General features: G+C 40.8%; 2 protein-coding genes across 3 annotated transcripts; both read right to left on the bottom strand.

Annotated features, from left to right (window-relative positions):
- Positions 1-417: 417 nt before the first annotated feature.
- Positions 418-3,842, bottom strand: LOC123746438 (uncharacterized). Of its 2 annotated transcripts, none has more exons than XM_069318362.1 (6): positions 3,509-3,842; positions 3,041-3,089; positions 2,216-2,365; positions 1,841-1,980; positions 1,353-1,461; positions 418-790 (listed from the first exon to the last, which is right to left on the bottom strand). In XM_069318362.1, the coding sequence occupies exons 1-6, from the start codon at positions 3,551-3,553 to the stop codon at positions 687-689; spliced, it is 597 nt and encodes a 198-aa protein (XP_069174463.1). In that variant the 5' UTR covers positions 3,554-3,842; the 3' UTR covers positions 418-686. The 2 variants fall into 2 exon arrangements, with proteins under 2 accessions (XP_069174463.1, XP_069174464.1); XM_069318363.1 differs by having other exon boundaries at positions 424-790; positions 1,841-1,968.
- Positions 3,843-8,680: 4,838 nt separating this feature from the next.
- LOC123746547 (uncharacterized) lies at positions 8,681-12,358 on the bottom strand. Its single transcript, XM_069318361.1, has 7 exons — positions 12,215-12,358; positions 11,944-12,055; positions 11,666-11,714; positions 10,219-10,368; positions 9,744-9,871; positions 9,428-9,536; positions 8,681-9,126 (listed from the first exon to the last, which is right to left on the bottom strand). Exons 2-7 carry the CDS (start codon positions 11,983-11,985, stop codon positions 9,023-9,025), a joined length of 582 nt encoding a protein of 193 aa, XP_069174462.1. The 5' UTR covers positions 11,986-12,055; positions 12,215-12,358; the 3' UTR covers positions 8,681-9,022.
- Between the last annotated feature and the right edge of the window lie 866 nt (positions 12,359-13,224).

Genomic DNA, 13,224 nt, shown 5'->3' with positions numbered 1-13,224 from the left:
ATTCTTGTGACAACACCTATGCGTTAACTATACTGTTCTTAATACATGTTCATGGTCTCAACCAATAGGTCGTGTTAGTCATATTTTTGTAACCAACGTTGCAAATACGACATATTAAGCATAAATATTTACGTTTTCTATGCATGGGCCTCAATAGGGAGACTTACTCATATGAGTCCACAGAAAAAGCTACTTGTGAAGTAGCTTTTATCTGAATTTACCTGAGGGTCACTAGAGAGAGGCTTCTCTCTAGTGGCCTCGACGAGGACAGGAAGCCGACGGCTTGTCAAAGGTCCTATAAAACAATTATATAATATAATGTTCGTTATGTCGAAAGAAAAAAGTTATTGTCGAATAGATAATTTACTTGTTAATGTAGATGTGACTATTGAATAAATTACATAATTATGAACATCTGAGACAACCCAGTGATATTTTACAATAAAGTATATCTTAAATATTATTTTAATATTATTATTTAAATAAATTGTCAATAAATAGAATATTATTATTAAATATATACTAAAATTATATGTACATGATGTTAAGAGTATTTTGTAGACTGGAGATGAACAGATCATGGTGACTGGTAGGAGATTGACAGTCTGTCACATGTCAGCAGGTGACGTAGGACGCCTTATCAGGATTGACAGTCTGTCACATGTCAGCAGCTGACGTAGGACGCCTCAGGAGTGACTGCATTGATAACTCTCGAACAACATGTGATCAGAGAAGCCGCCCGAGTGACTGACCAGAGACACAGAATCGTATGTTGCTGACAGAAACAGTCCTGTAGAACAGATAATAAGCATTAGCTCCATGTTTTCTTACACTAATGATGGACACATCATTGTACTTCTTCTCTAATGAATTACAAAACTACCCGGCAAAGCCTTTAGTAGAACAATGGTATTACTGTTAAACTTAAGATATTTATATTCAATATTTATCGTCTCTTTTCTAAGATATTGTTACCAATGACTCCAGCAACAACTTGGTTTGTATTACGTCTTAAGGTGTCTAAGAATCTGGGGCCCAGATTCACGAAAACACTTACGCAAGCACTTACGAACGTGTACATCTTTCCTCAATCTTTGACGGCTTTGGTTACATTTATTAAAGAGTTTACAAGCATGAAAACTTCCCATTCAACTGTTATTATTGCTATAAACAGCCTCCTGGTGCTTCGGAGCTCATTAACTGTTTAATAATTGTAAACAAAGCCGCCAAAAAGTGAAAAAAGATGTTCAGGTTCGTAAGTGTTTGCATAAATGCTTTCGTGAATCTGGTCCCAACTACAAAGAATGCATGTTCTATTGACTTTAAATAAACTTCAAACTGCAGTAGGTTACCTGTGTGTATGTGCTTGATCTTGGAGTAGCGGTCCCCAACATCGTTGTACAGGAGGAAGAACCTGTCATCTGTGCTTGTGGCCTCCTGCAGGTCCTCGCTCGATCCTTGCTGTAACACAAACCACTCAACATTATTCTCCAATATTTTCTTAAAATATTCAATCCTAATATAACTTATATTTTGAAGTTTATATTTTTAATGATGCAAATGGAAAATTGGATCTATATATTTTGTACATATAAATTTACAGGCAGTGGTGAGTGTGTACTAGTTTTTCTCCTAGTCAACAGTCCATGTTCCATTACGAATTTGTTTGAAAATTATATACATAATTCCTTCCCGTAAACTTATAGAGAAAATGATGGTGATTAAGAGAGAGAGAGAGAGAGAGAGAGAGAGAGAGAGAGAGAGAGAGAGAGAGAGAGAGAGAGAGAGAGAGAGAGAGAGAGAGAGAGAGAGAGAGAGAGAGAGAGAGAGAGGAACTCACCCTGAGGGAGAGGCTGCTGGAGGCATCACCGTGGAGGAAGTGGCTACCATCATGGGTCTGGAACACCACCACCTGCCCACCTTCAGGGTACGGCGTCAGCACGTCAAACGTCAGCACCCAGAAACACGCTGTGAACAAAACTTGTGATAATCATCAAGTTAAAAATATATTTCTTAACTTGATCATAAATTTATAACATATATTTACATTTTAATCTATCAAATATATTTACAAGTTACAGCTATGCTATTTTTCTTGGCATTATTTCTGTCATAATATATTTGATGACTGCATCACCATGATTTTAGATAATTTTAGGAAAATTTAATCACAGATTTGGACAAGTTGGTATATATAGATGACTCTTGATCTTACCTGCAGCGGATTGCTGGCTCTGAGGCCCAACGATAAGGTCATTGGCAGGAGAGACCTGCAGGTAGTCGGCCGTGCCTCCCTTGACCTTGATCTTCTTGTTGACCTGTGAGGAGTAGCTGACCGTCCTCGGCGCCTCACTCCTCACCGACCCTGAGAAGGTTCAATATACTTCATATTACACTCAGCACTCGTAGCTTGGATTGCAAGTCTGTCACTCGTAGCCTAACGTGTGCAAGTCTGTCACTCGTAGCCTAATATGTGCAAGTCTGTCACTCGTAGCCTAATGATACTGAGATGTATGAGGTGGCAGTTCCATAATGTAGCTCATTAAACTCATTATTTATAAGAAGATTATTTATTGAAATACACACAATCAAAGGAAGAATATTGTTACAAATGGATGAACTAGGATATTTTGGCTCTCATCTTCAGGAATCTCTTTTTTTTACCATTATCTATATTTATAAATGGTAATTCTATCTGTGCCTGAGCTTGGAGGCCAGACGCTTGAGACCGGCCTCGTCCAACTTTGCAGGGTGACTGGTCTTAGTTCAGGGATAGTCATAGGTGGGTCGGGGTCAGCCCCATTGTCCCTTTAATAAGATCGATTCCTATTCCGACTTCCGGTGGCTCCTGTGATGTTTAAAAAGGGGGTTTGGGTTTTCACCAATGCTTTAGCTGTTAACCCACAACCCACAACGTTGTTACAATCTCATGGTAGGGGCAAGGTGAGGGTGTTGACAATTACGATAGGGCAAGATGTTGGTGTTGATAGTTGTGTTAGGGTAAGATTGTAGGGTAGACAGTCATGGGTGGAATACTTACGCCTGATGCGAATAGCGCCGGAGTCATGGATGAGGTTGTGGGAGTACTCCTGAAGAAGAAACACGAGAGCACATTAACCATCCAACATACTCCATCATAAAATAGCAATATCAACATAACTGAATTACTAAACTAAGTACACCTGCTTGACAAAGCTGTAATACAACATGTCAGTAAAGGTGACAATGTACTCCATAGTTATAAGGGTCACCCAAGCCGTCCAGGCTTAGGGTTGGATCCCTTGGTAGTGGCCTGTTGTAGTTCAAGTACGTTTATTGAGACATTAAAATACATCTCAAAGGGATAGAGTAGCTTAGGCTATGTCTACCCTCCTATTAGTGGCCTATTACGTGTGACCAGAGCACATGTTTATGTCAATATATTTAAAAGAGGAAAACTGTTTAAATTATATTGAAATGCGGTATAACGTTTAGCTTTAAATATAAAAACTATGCAAAACTGACTTACCAGTGGAAACAATGTGTCAAAAGTACTGGGGGTGGGAACAACCATTATGTCTGCCAGAGCTCTCGCGGAAACTACAGCAAACAGGACCTTGTTATCTTGAGCACGGAAGATGACCTACAAACGTCAGTGATATATGACAACTATATCACGCTTTTTATTATTCTACTGCAGCTCTGAGTCGATAGCCTAATTAATTCTCTCAAATATGTGTTTATGCGATATTTCTTGAGCGCCAGATGGCGGGTGCTAAAGCTGTAGGAGGATGAGCTGGGCGTCAGTCTTGTGTAATGTTGATCTCTTCTTATGTTCTGTTTGATGTGCTTTGGCTGTTGTGGTTCTTAAGACTGTGGCGACGACAACACGCGCTACCTTTTATATACGAGGCTACCTCAGCCAGATGGAGGATGCCGGGTGTCCGGTTTAAAAAAGTCTCCGCATGTCTTTCCGGTAAAGTATTTTGGATAAAACTGAGCATATGTCGGTTTACTTTAGTGCACTTTAAGTTTGCATAGCGCATTATACAATAAAGACATTTAAGTAATTTATGATCTCTTGAAAGTACATAACAAATTTTGATTCATGATCTCTGTGGCCTCCACGAGGACAAGAAGTCGCCGGCTTGTCGAAGGTCGCTACAATTTGTCCTGATGATTTTGTCGAGCTGGATTTTGAAATGCAACATTGAAATTGAAATTGAAATAAGTTTATTGAGGTAAAATACACACAAAGGGATGAGGTAGCTCAAGCTATTCTCACCCCGTTCAGTACATCGTGTTAATACATACATAGACACACATCACAAACAATAAACATATTACCAAAAAATGCAACATTGTTTTGATATTTACGGCTTTAGTGGGCAGGTGATTCCAATGGTTTATAACCCAATAAGTGAAAAAGCTTCTCCTATTTCCTGTCCTACATTGTTGTTTGTTGAGCTTGACACCATTGCTCCTTGCTTTGTGGCTTTGATACCAGGTGTGGAAACATTTGTGTCTTACCACTGTGATGGGTCGTTCAAAGTCGTGAAGAGGAAACAGAATCTGTCCAACAAGGATTGACAACTGTACTGTATGGTGTTTCCAGAACTGTGGAGGATTCAGGTGGTGGGTACTTGGCTAATGCAAAATTGTATACGTTCAATCGGGAAGATGCTGGTACAATTACAGGAAGATGAGCGTGAAGAGGCTTGGCAGTTGCTTAACGAGGGTGTCTGAGGACTGTACAGAAGGAAGTGGATATACTTTCAGGAAATATAAATGTTTATCTCTCAGAGTGTTTGGTAATATGTTTATTGTTTGTGATGTGTTTATATGCATGTATTAACACGATGTACTGAACGGGGTGAGAATAGCTTGAGCTACCTCATCCCTTTGTGTGTATTTTACCTCAAAAAACTTATTTCAATTTCAATGGATATACATTTTTTTATTTTTATTATTTTCTACCACAGACGTGGCCACACATTTACAATGCTAATCAGCATATATACATTTTCCATACTGCTGCATCACGGTCTCATTCACCCGGGAAAGTGTTCACGGTAATCCAAAAATGAACATTATTAATGCAGCACATGCAGCAGTATAGAACACTATGTAACATGGGCTGTATTTATTACTACATCGACTACTGCTGTAAAACTGATTTCTGATTTATTGTAAGTTATGAACTGGTTTGTATAGCAAGTTTAAATAAAATACAAAACACCTTTATGGTGTTACATAGTCCCCGGAGTCACCTCAAAGTTACCACCTGTAATAACTACCTACGGGCTCACCATAGCCCGTGTTACTTGGAACTTTTTGTTCCAGGTAGCGAATCTTTCGTTCCTTTCGTTTCGTTTCGAATCTTTCGTTCCAGGTAGCGAAAGCGAAATAACAACAACATACCACCTGTCTCGGGTGCATAATAAATGAACTAACCTGATTGATGGTTGATGAAGATTAAGCCACCCAAGAGGTGGCGCGGGCATGAATAGCCCGTAAGAACTAACCTGTTTAACAGGCGTCATTAGCGTGACCTTTTCCTAGTGTTCTGGGGATAACCCGAACTACCTGTTTGTTATGGCCCACGTCGGCCAGACGTCCCCGTGATCTCCTGTAAGTCACTTACCAGGAAAACTAACGTTTTTGTCCTTACTGACGTTGATCTTCCTAGTATGGCGTTTTTCGGCGCGTTCTTTCCTTGGCTTTTATTTAAACTAAAGACTGGGTTTAGTTGTCTTTTTTATTGATGACGCTGTATGATGACTGCGTTCTCTGGGCAAGTTGTCTCATGTCATCTCTGTGTCTCTCTCTTTCTTTATCTCTGTCTGTCTGTCTCTCTGTCTCTGAGTGTCTGTCTCGCTGTCTCTATCTCCGGCAGGAAGCTTCTGTTGACGTCAGCCATAACTGGAGGTAAACACCCTTTCCTTCTATACTAAACTGCCCCCCCCCACCCCTGGGATTGTCCGACCCGCACCCTTAAGAGCCTCAATCCTTTGACCTTGTTACCAGCTCCGTCTACTACCTCAATCACTTTAATGCCCTAATCCCACCCTCTATAGTATACATTCCCAATCCCCCCTAACAGATTCCCGTCCTCTACTACCTCTTAAACTTTTCCAATTCTCTTTTATTAGCTCTATGGTCTTTATGCTTGGCCGTATCTTAGAGAAACGTACTTCGGAAAGCCAGGATAAGCGCCGTTGGTTCTGGCCAGCAACTGGATTGGTCACCGCGTGGACAAAACCGGGATCAATTTTAGGACAAAATTTCTGTCCATTGTGGCAACTCGCGAGGAATGTTGCCACCGGAGGGGGCTAGTTAATTGTGCACCCCATACTTATCCTGTGAGCGGTAGCGCAAAATAAGGATTACAGAGGGCACAAAAGGTCTTTATGAGATCTCAACGGAGATTATTACTAAAACAATTTCATCTATTCTTCACATCTGATAATTATAATGTCAACTAGTTACAGAGAATGTTCTGTTTCAAAAGCTATGTATTTATAGTTAATCATTATACGTTGATGGTAGGTTTTATCGCTAATACATAATTGTTTGAGCTATGGAGATATTACTAGGTCATAGGGAGCTGCTGTTTGTTAATATTAGTCTTGCTACATTAAGAAGCACTACTTGATTCTTAATCTCATATGTCGTTTATCTACTGGGAGCGAAATATGAAGATTTCGGGTATTTTATCCTTAGTAATAAGATAGGTTGTCATATAATACAGAGTGAGTTTAGATTTATCTCTAAATGGCTCAGTTTTACTACAATCCAAGATATAGTGTTCGAGTGTGTGTCCCTGTCTTTGTCCACACACTTTACGCTTTACTTCATCTAGATCCCTATACAAGCCGAACTGCCAGAGATACTTGTAGCCAAGTCTTATTCGAGCTGTGACAACATCTGTTAGTCTACTGACTTTGTTACTTGCCCCATACACATGTTTTACTTCACACATTTCATTGTGATAAACAATGGACCTGCTAGTTCCAGTTTGCACTGTTCTACTTTCTTCAAATTCATCCACTCAAGATTCCGTTTAATACTGTCTTTATTTACTGCAGCCTTAGCAAGGGCGTCAACTTTATCATGTTCCAGCAGGCCAATGTGAGAAGGAATCCACAACATTTTTATATTTATCCCCTTATTATCTATGCTTATATATCTAGGGTCGGCTTCGGAGACAAGCATGTTATTACTTGATTGTAAACTATTTAATGCTAGTAGTGAGGAAAGGGAATCGGAAATAATTAGGCTGTCTACTTCAGTGTTGTCAATTTTGAGTGCTACCAGTAGTGCTACCAATTCAAGTTGCATTGTGGTGGGCGGGTTCCTGTCCTGGGCAGTGCACCTGTTCTCGTCTACCCGTCTGACTACACAAGCTCTCACAACACCTGTTTCTTTATATAAACTTACATTTGTCTCTACGTAAACTTACAACACATGTGTATATTTATATAAACACACAACACGTGTGCATCTACATCAATTTACAACTGCTGTTTAAAAAACAGCAGTTGTCTACACAACGTGTTGATGTAGACACTTGTCTACAGCCTGACGGCTGAGTGGACAGCGCTCGGGATTCGTAGTCCTAAGGTTCCGGGTTCGAACCCCGGTGGAGGCGGAAACAAATGGCAGAGTTTCTTTCACTCTGATGCTCCCAGTAAATAGGTACCTGGGAGTTAGACAGCTGCCACGGGCTGCTTCCATGGGGTGTGTAACAAAAAGGAGGCCTGGTTGAGGACCGGGCCGCGGGGACGCTAAGCCCCGAAATCATCTCAAGATAACCTCAAGATACATCAACTGTGTCTGAGGTGCCGGGAGCCACTGGAGCTCTACCAGAAGAACATAAGAACAAAGGTAACTGCAGAAGGCCTATTGGCCCACACGAGGCAGCTCCTATCTATAACCACCCAATCCCACTCATAAACATGTCCAACCTGCTCTTGAAACTATCGAGGGACCCCCACCTCGAGGAGGAAGGAGGAGGAGCTTCGTTATATTCAACACAGGACATTTGTTATGTGATCTGTCTTTTATAATATATCGCATAATGTCGGTAAATTGTAAACAATTTTATGTTTCAATTGTTTGTATTTACCTAGACGATTTTTCTTCACAGTTTATAATTTTATTTAGTCGTTTTGACTACCATTGTTGCCATTGATATTACACAGTGGTTCACCTATATATGACACCATTTAAAATGTAAACTACTTGTTTAATTTGTCTGAAAGTGTAAGTTTAATTTACTCTGCTGCACACCTGTTCAGTAAAAACTGTGTAAAAGACACATCGAAAACTGTTTATGTAGGGCAGACGTAAATCTGTGTATCTATGTATTTATGTTTGTAGATTAGATTAGCATTTTAAAAGCACTACAATCACCTTCTGTGGTTGATTGCTCAATAAATCCCTAAACTATATGTTTAACAGTTCTCTAACCCTGTCCATGGAGGACAGAAGAAAATGTATATATGCTGGTTAGCATTGTTAATGTGTGGCCACGTCTGTGGTAGAAATGTGTGGCCATGTCTGCATGTGGCTCTATATAATCTGGTAAAACACATGTGGCTCTAAATAGCCTAATACACAACACCTGGCTCTAGTCAAAAAACCACATGTAGCTCTAAAAATAAAGCGTACACCAGCATAAGGGAAAAAAAATAATTCATCATATAAAAAATTATTTATTATCATAAAATATGAAATTAAATTATAGAATATTGTGAAGATCTGAGACATCCAGCGCCTCGACGACACACTATAATTATATAATTCTTAAATATATAATTTTTTAATAATAATTTAAACAAATAAATTACAAAATATACACTATTGTGTTAAGCGTATTTTAAAATGTTGTGCATATGTAGTTCAATTATTTTATATATTGACAGTAACTGTCATGAGTATTCATCAGGCAGGAGATCGACTGTTTGCCACTGTCAAGAGCTGACGTTGGGTGCTTCAGGACTGACAGTCTGCCATGTGTCAGCAGCTGACGTAGGACGCCTCAGGAGTGACTGCACTGGAAACTTTCGAACAACATGTGATCAGAGAAGCCGCCCGAGTGACTGACCAGAGACACAGAATCGTATGTTGCTGACAGAAACAGTCCTGTAGAACAGATAATAAGCATTAGATCCATGTTTTCTTACACTAATGATGGACACATCATTGTACTTCGTCTCTAATGAATTACAAAACTACCCGGCTAAGCCTTTAGTAGAACAACGGTATTACTGTTAAACTTAAGATATTTATATTCAATATTTGTCGTCTCTTTTCTAAGATATTGTTATCAATGACCCGAGTAACAACTTGGTTTGTATTACGTCTTAAGGTGTCTAAGAATCTGGTCATAACTACAAAGAATGAATGTTCTATTGACTTTAAACTTCACATTGCAGTAGGTTACCTGTGTGTATGTGCTTGATCTTGGAGTAGCGGTCCCCAGCATCGTTGTACAGGAGGAAGAACCTGTCATCTGTGCTTGTGACCTCCTGCAGGTCCTCGCTCGATCCTTGCTGTAACACAAACCACTCAACATTATTCTCCAATATTAACCAATATTTATGTTAACCTCTTATGAACCTACATTATTTTTTGCACCCACAGACGCCAGTCGCAGTCGAACGGTTAATTGTGATTATTATAAATCATTTTGGATAAAGTGGTGAGAAGTCTATATCGTGGGAGACAATGTAATAGGAAAAATGGCATCAAATATTTACCCTGAGGGAGAGGCTGCCGGAGGCATCACCGTGGAGGAAGTGGCTACCATCATGGGTCTGGAACACCACCACCTGCCCACCTTCAGGGTACGGCGTCAGCACGTCAAACGTGTGTAGCTGGAAACACGCTGTAAGAGACACACAAGTTACAAATGTGATGGTGTTTTAGAATTAATTAAAGTTTAATAGCCTAGTACTAAACAACATAATTCCTCGCCTCTTCATGTACAGTGGCGTTTATCTGAGAATATGATTGATCATAATCAATCATTAAATCTGATACTTAGGACTATGTATATCTGTTTTGTGCTACAATACAATCTGTATATCTGTTTTGTGCTACAATACAATCTATATATACGTTTTGTGCTACAATTGTGCACATATTTACACAACCTGAATTAACGTCCAAAATGTATATGCTGTGAAAACATCATTTCATATTCTAAAGTCAATAGATGACTCTTGATCTTACCTGCAGCGGATTGCTGACTCTGAGGCCCAACGATAAGGTCATTGGCAGGAGAGACCTGCAGGTAGTCGGCCGTGTCTCCCTTGACCTTGATCTTCTTGTTGACCTGTGAGGAGTAGCTGACCGTCCTCGGCGCCTCACTCCTCACCGACCCTGAGAAGGTTCAATATACTTCATATTACACTCAGCACTCGTAGCTTGGATTGCAAGTCTGTCACTCGTAGCCTAACGTGTGCAAATCTGTCACTCGTAGCCTAATATGTGCAAATCTGTCACTCGTAGCCTAATATGTGCAAGTCTGTCACTCGTAGCCTAATATGAGCATGTCTGTCATTCGTAGTCTAATTTATATAAGAATTTAAGATTTAAAACATATGATGAAATGAACAAATATACATTGTGATGACATATTGTCTGTTGTAGTCTTCAGCATAACCATTTTTACTTGGCTGAGGACACATCTTCGTCTATTGATACGAACTTCTCATAAGCATTAATAAACTCAAGGGAAGTTAACTAATACTATCACTGATTGAAATTAGGGAGGTGGTTAGTGCTGACAGTCATGGTAGGGCAGGGATGGTGTGCTGACAGTCATGGTAGGGCAGGGTTGGTGTGCTGACAGTCATGGTAGGGCAGGGTTGGTGTACTGACAGTCATGGTAGGGCAGGGTTGGTGTGCTGACAGTCATGGTAGGGCAGGGTATTGGGGCTGACAGTCATGGTAGGGCAGGGTATTGGTGCTGACAGTCATGGTAGGGCAGGGTATTAGTGCTGACAGTCAGTGTAGGGCAGGGTATTGGGGCTGACAGTCATGGTAGGGCAGGGTATTGGTGCTGACAGTCATGGTAGGACAGGGTTGGTGTGCTGACAGTCATGGTAGGGCAGGGTATGGGTGCTGACAGTCATGGTAGGGCAGGGTATTGGTGCTGACAGTCATGGTAGGACAGGGTTGGTGTGCTGACAGTCATGGTAGGGCAGGGTATGGGTGCTGACAGTCATGGTAGGGCAGGGTATGGGTGCTGACAGTCATGGTAGGGCAGGGTATGGGTGCTGACAGTCATGGTAGGGCAGGGTTGGTGTGCTGACAGTCATGGTAGGGCAGGGTTGGTGTGCTGACAGTCATGGTAGGGCAGGGTTGGTGTACTGACAGTCATGGTAGGGCAGGGTTGGTGTGCTGACAGTCATGGTAGGGCAGGGTTGGTGTGCTGACAGTCATGGTAGGGCAGGGTTGGTGTGCTGACAGTCATGGTAGGGCAGGGTTGGTGTGCTGACAGTCATGGTAGGGCAGGGTTGGTGTACTGACAGTCATGGTAGGGCAGGGTTGGTGTGCTGACAGTCATGGTAGGGCAGGGTTGGTGTGCTGACAGTCATGGTAGGGCAGGGTTGGTGTGCTGACAGTCATGGTAGGGCAGGGTTGGTGTGCTGACAGTCATGTGAGGAATACTTACGTCTGACGCGGGTAGTGATGGAGTCATGGATGAGATCATGTGGGTACTCCTGAAGAATAAACAAGAGAGCATTAACCACCCAGCATAAATAAATCTTTACATAACAAAATATCTTCATTCATCTTTCAAGATATAAGAAACCAGTAAGGTGACAAGGTGCACTAAAGTCTCCAAGATCACCTAACACTCAGATTTCAAGAGTTGGATCCCTTGATAATGCATTACGTGTTTATATGTAACATTGTACGTTTATACTAATATAAACTAAACTGACTTACCAGAGAATAGGAAGTTCCAAAGTAGGCTTCTGAGATGACCATTTTTGTGTCTGTCGGAGTCCTCGTGTAGAGTACAGGGAACACTGGCTTGATGCGGACGATGACCCGGAAACTGTAATGATATATAACTTGTATTCCACACTTGTAATCAATATATAACGTTTATATGTAACTTTTAAAACTGCCAAAAAACTCGTAAGGTTCAAGCGTTATCAAGTATTTACACCAGACGGCTATTATATATATATTGCACCGGGTGTTGGATGCTGACCTTGACTGTGCACTGTTTCTGTCTCGGATGCTACTGGCTTACTGAATGTGAACGGGTTGCTGCTGCCTTATATACGCATCCCGCCGCTTGTTTCCGGTTTCCTAGTGTACTGGAAAATCCCTGCCCACCTTTAGTATACCGGGTCCCATTCAAGAAAACTAAATTTTTGCTGGAAGTTATCCTGCTTTTGCGTCACGGTTAAGTTCCTGCAGGCGGTATATCTCTGTTCAGAGTGTCTACTCAAGTATATGTCATATTTCATTTCTCATATATTGTGTACTATCTCGCTCTATCTTCCTCTCTTCTTGCTTTTACCTCTTTACAATCCTCAATCCTCTTTACTTGCTCCTTTTTTCTATCCACTCTTCTCTTCTCTCTCGTAGACGTAATCACCAAAGACCGGACACATCAACCCCTGAACAAGCTCCCCAAAAACAAAAGTTTTATTGTCCATTTAAGGTGACTTCGGCATAAGCTTCCGCTGACGTTAACCATAGCGACAGGTAAATACCCTTCCCTTCTATAGTCTGGAATTCTGTAACCAGCTTCACAAGATTGTCACTTGCTTAGTTAAACGAACTATGGGGTTTAGTTCCTGAACCTATTATGTGTTCTGTAACCTTTTCCACCACCGCCTACGATGCATAATAAAGACCTAAAATGAAATGGTGTTCATAGGCTTCAACCTGTTGCCAAGAACGACGGATTTTTATTATTATTATTATTTTCTACCACAGACGTGGCCAGACATTTACAATGCTAAACAGCATATATACATTTTGTTCTCTCCTCCATGGACAGGGTGAGAGATTTGTCAAACATACAGTTCAGGGATTTATTGAACAATCAACCACAGAAGGTGATTGTAGTGCTTTTAAAATGCTAGGCTAAGCTACATGTGTAAATACATAGATACACAGATTTATGTATGCTACATAAAGTGTTCGATGTGTCTTTTATATAGTGTCATTAATCCGTAATATAGTGAGAGTTCTGTATTGAGGAATTAG

The sequence above is a fragment of the Procambarus clarkii genome, chromosome 90, assembly GCF_040958095.1.
Source record: "Procambarus clarkii isolate CNS0578487 chromosome 90, FALCON_Pclarkii_2.0, whole genome shotgun sequence".
Classification (NCBI taxonomy): Eukaryota; Metazoa; Arthropoda; class Malacostraca; order Decapoda; family Cambaridae; genus Procambarus; species Procambarus clarkii.
The sequence above is the reverse complement of the archived record's forward strand: the minus strand, read 5'-3'. Positions and strand labels throughout refer to the sequence as shown.

Coding starts and splice junctions, on each gene's coding strand:
- LOC123746438 (XM_069318362.1), bottom strand. CDS start 3,553: ATGGTTGTTCCCACCCCCAGTACTTTTGACACATTGTTTCCACTG. Junction 3,090..3,508: donor TTGACACATTGTTTCCACTG/GTAAGTCAGTTT, acceptor TTTCTTCTTCAG/GAGTACTCCCACAACCTCAT. Junction 791..1,352: donor GATCAAGCACATACACACAG/GTAACCTACTGC, acceptor TCTGTTCTACAG/GACTGTTTCTGTCAGCAACA.
- LOC123746547 (XM_069318361.1), bottom strand. CDS start 11,985: ATGGTCATCTCAGAAGCCTACTTTGGAACTTCCTATTCTCTG. Junction 10,369..11,665: donor CATCACTACCCGCGTCAGAC/GTAAGTATTCCT, acceptor GAACCTTCTCAG/GGTCGGTGAGGAGTGAGGCG. Junction 9,872..10,218: donor GAGTCAGCAATCCGCTGCAG/GTAAGATCAAGA, acceptor TGTCTCTTACAG/CGTGTTTCCAGCTACACACG.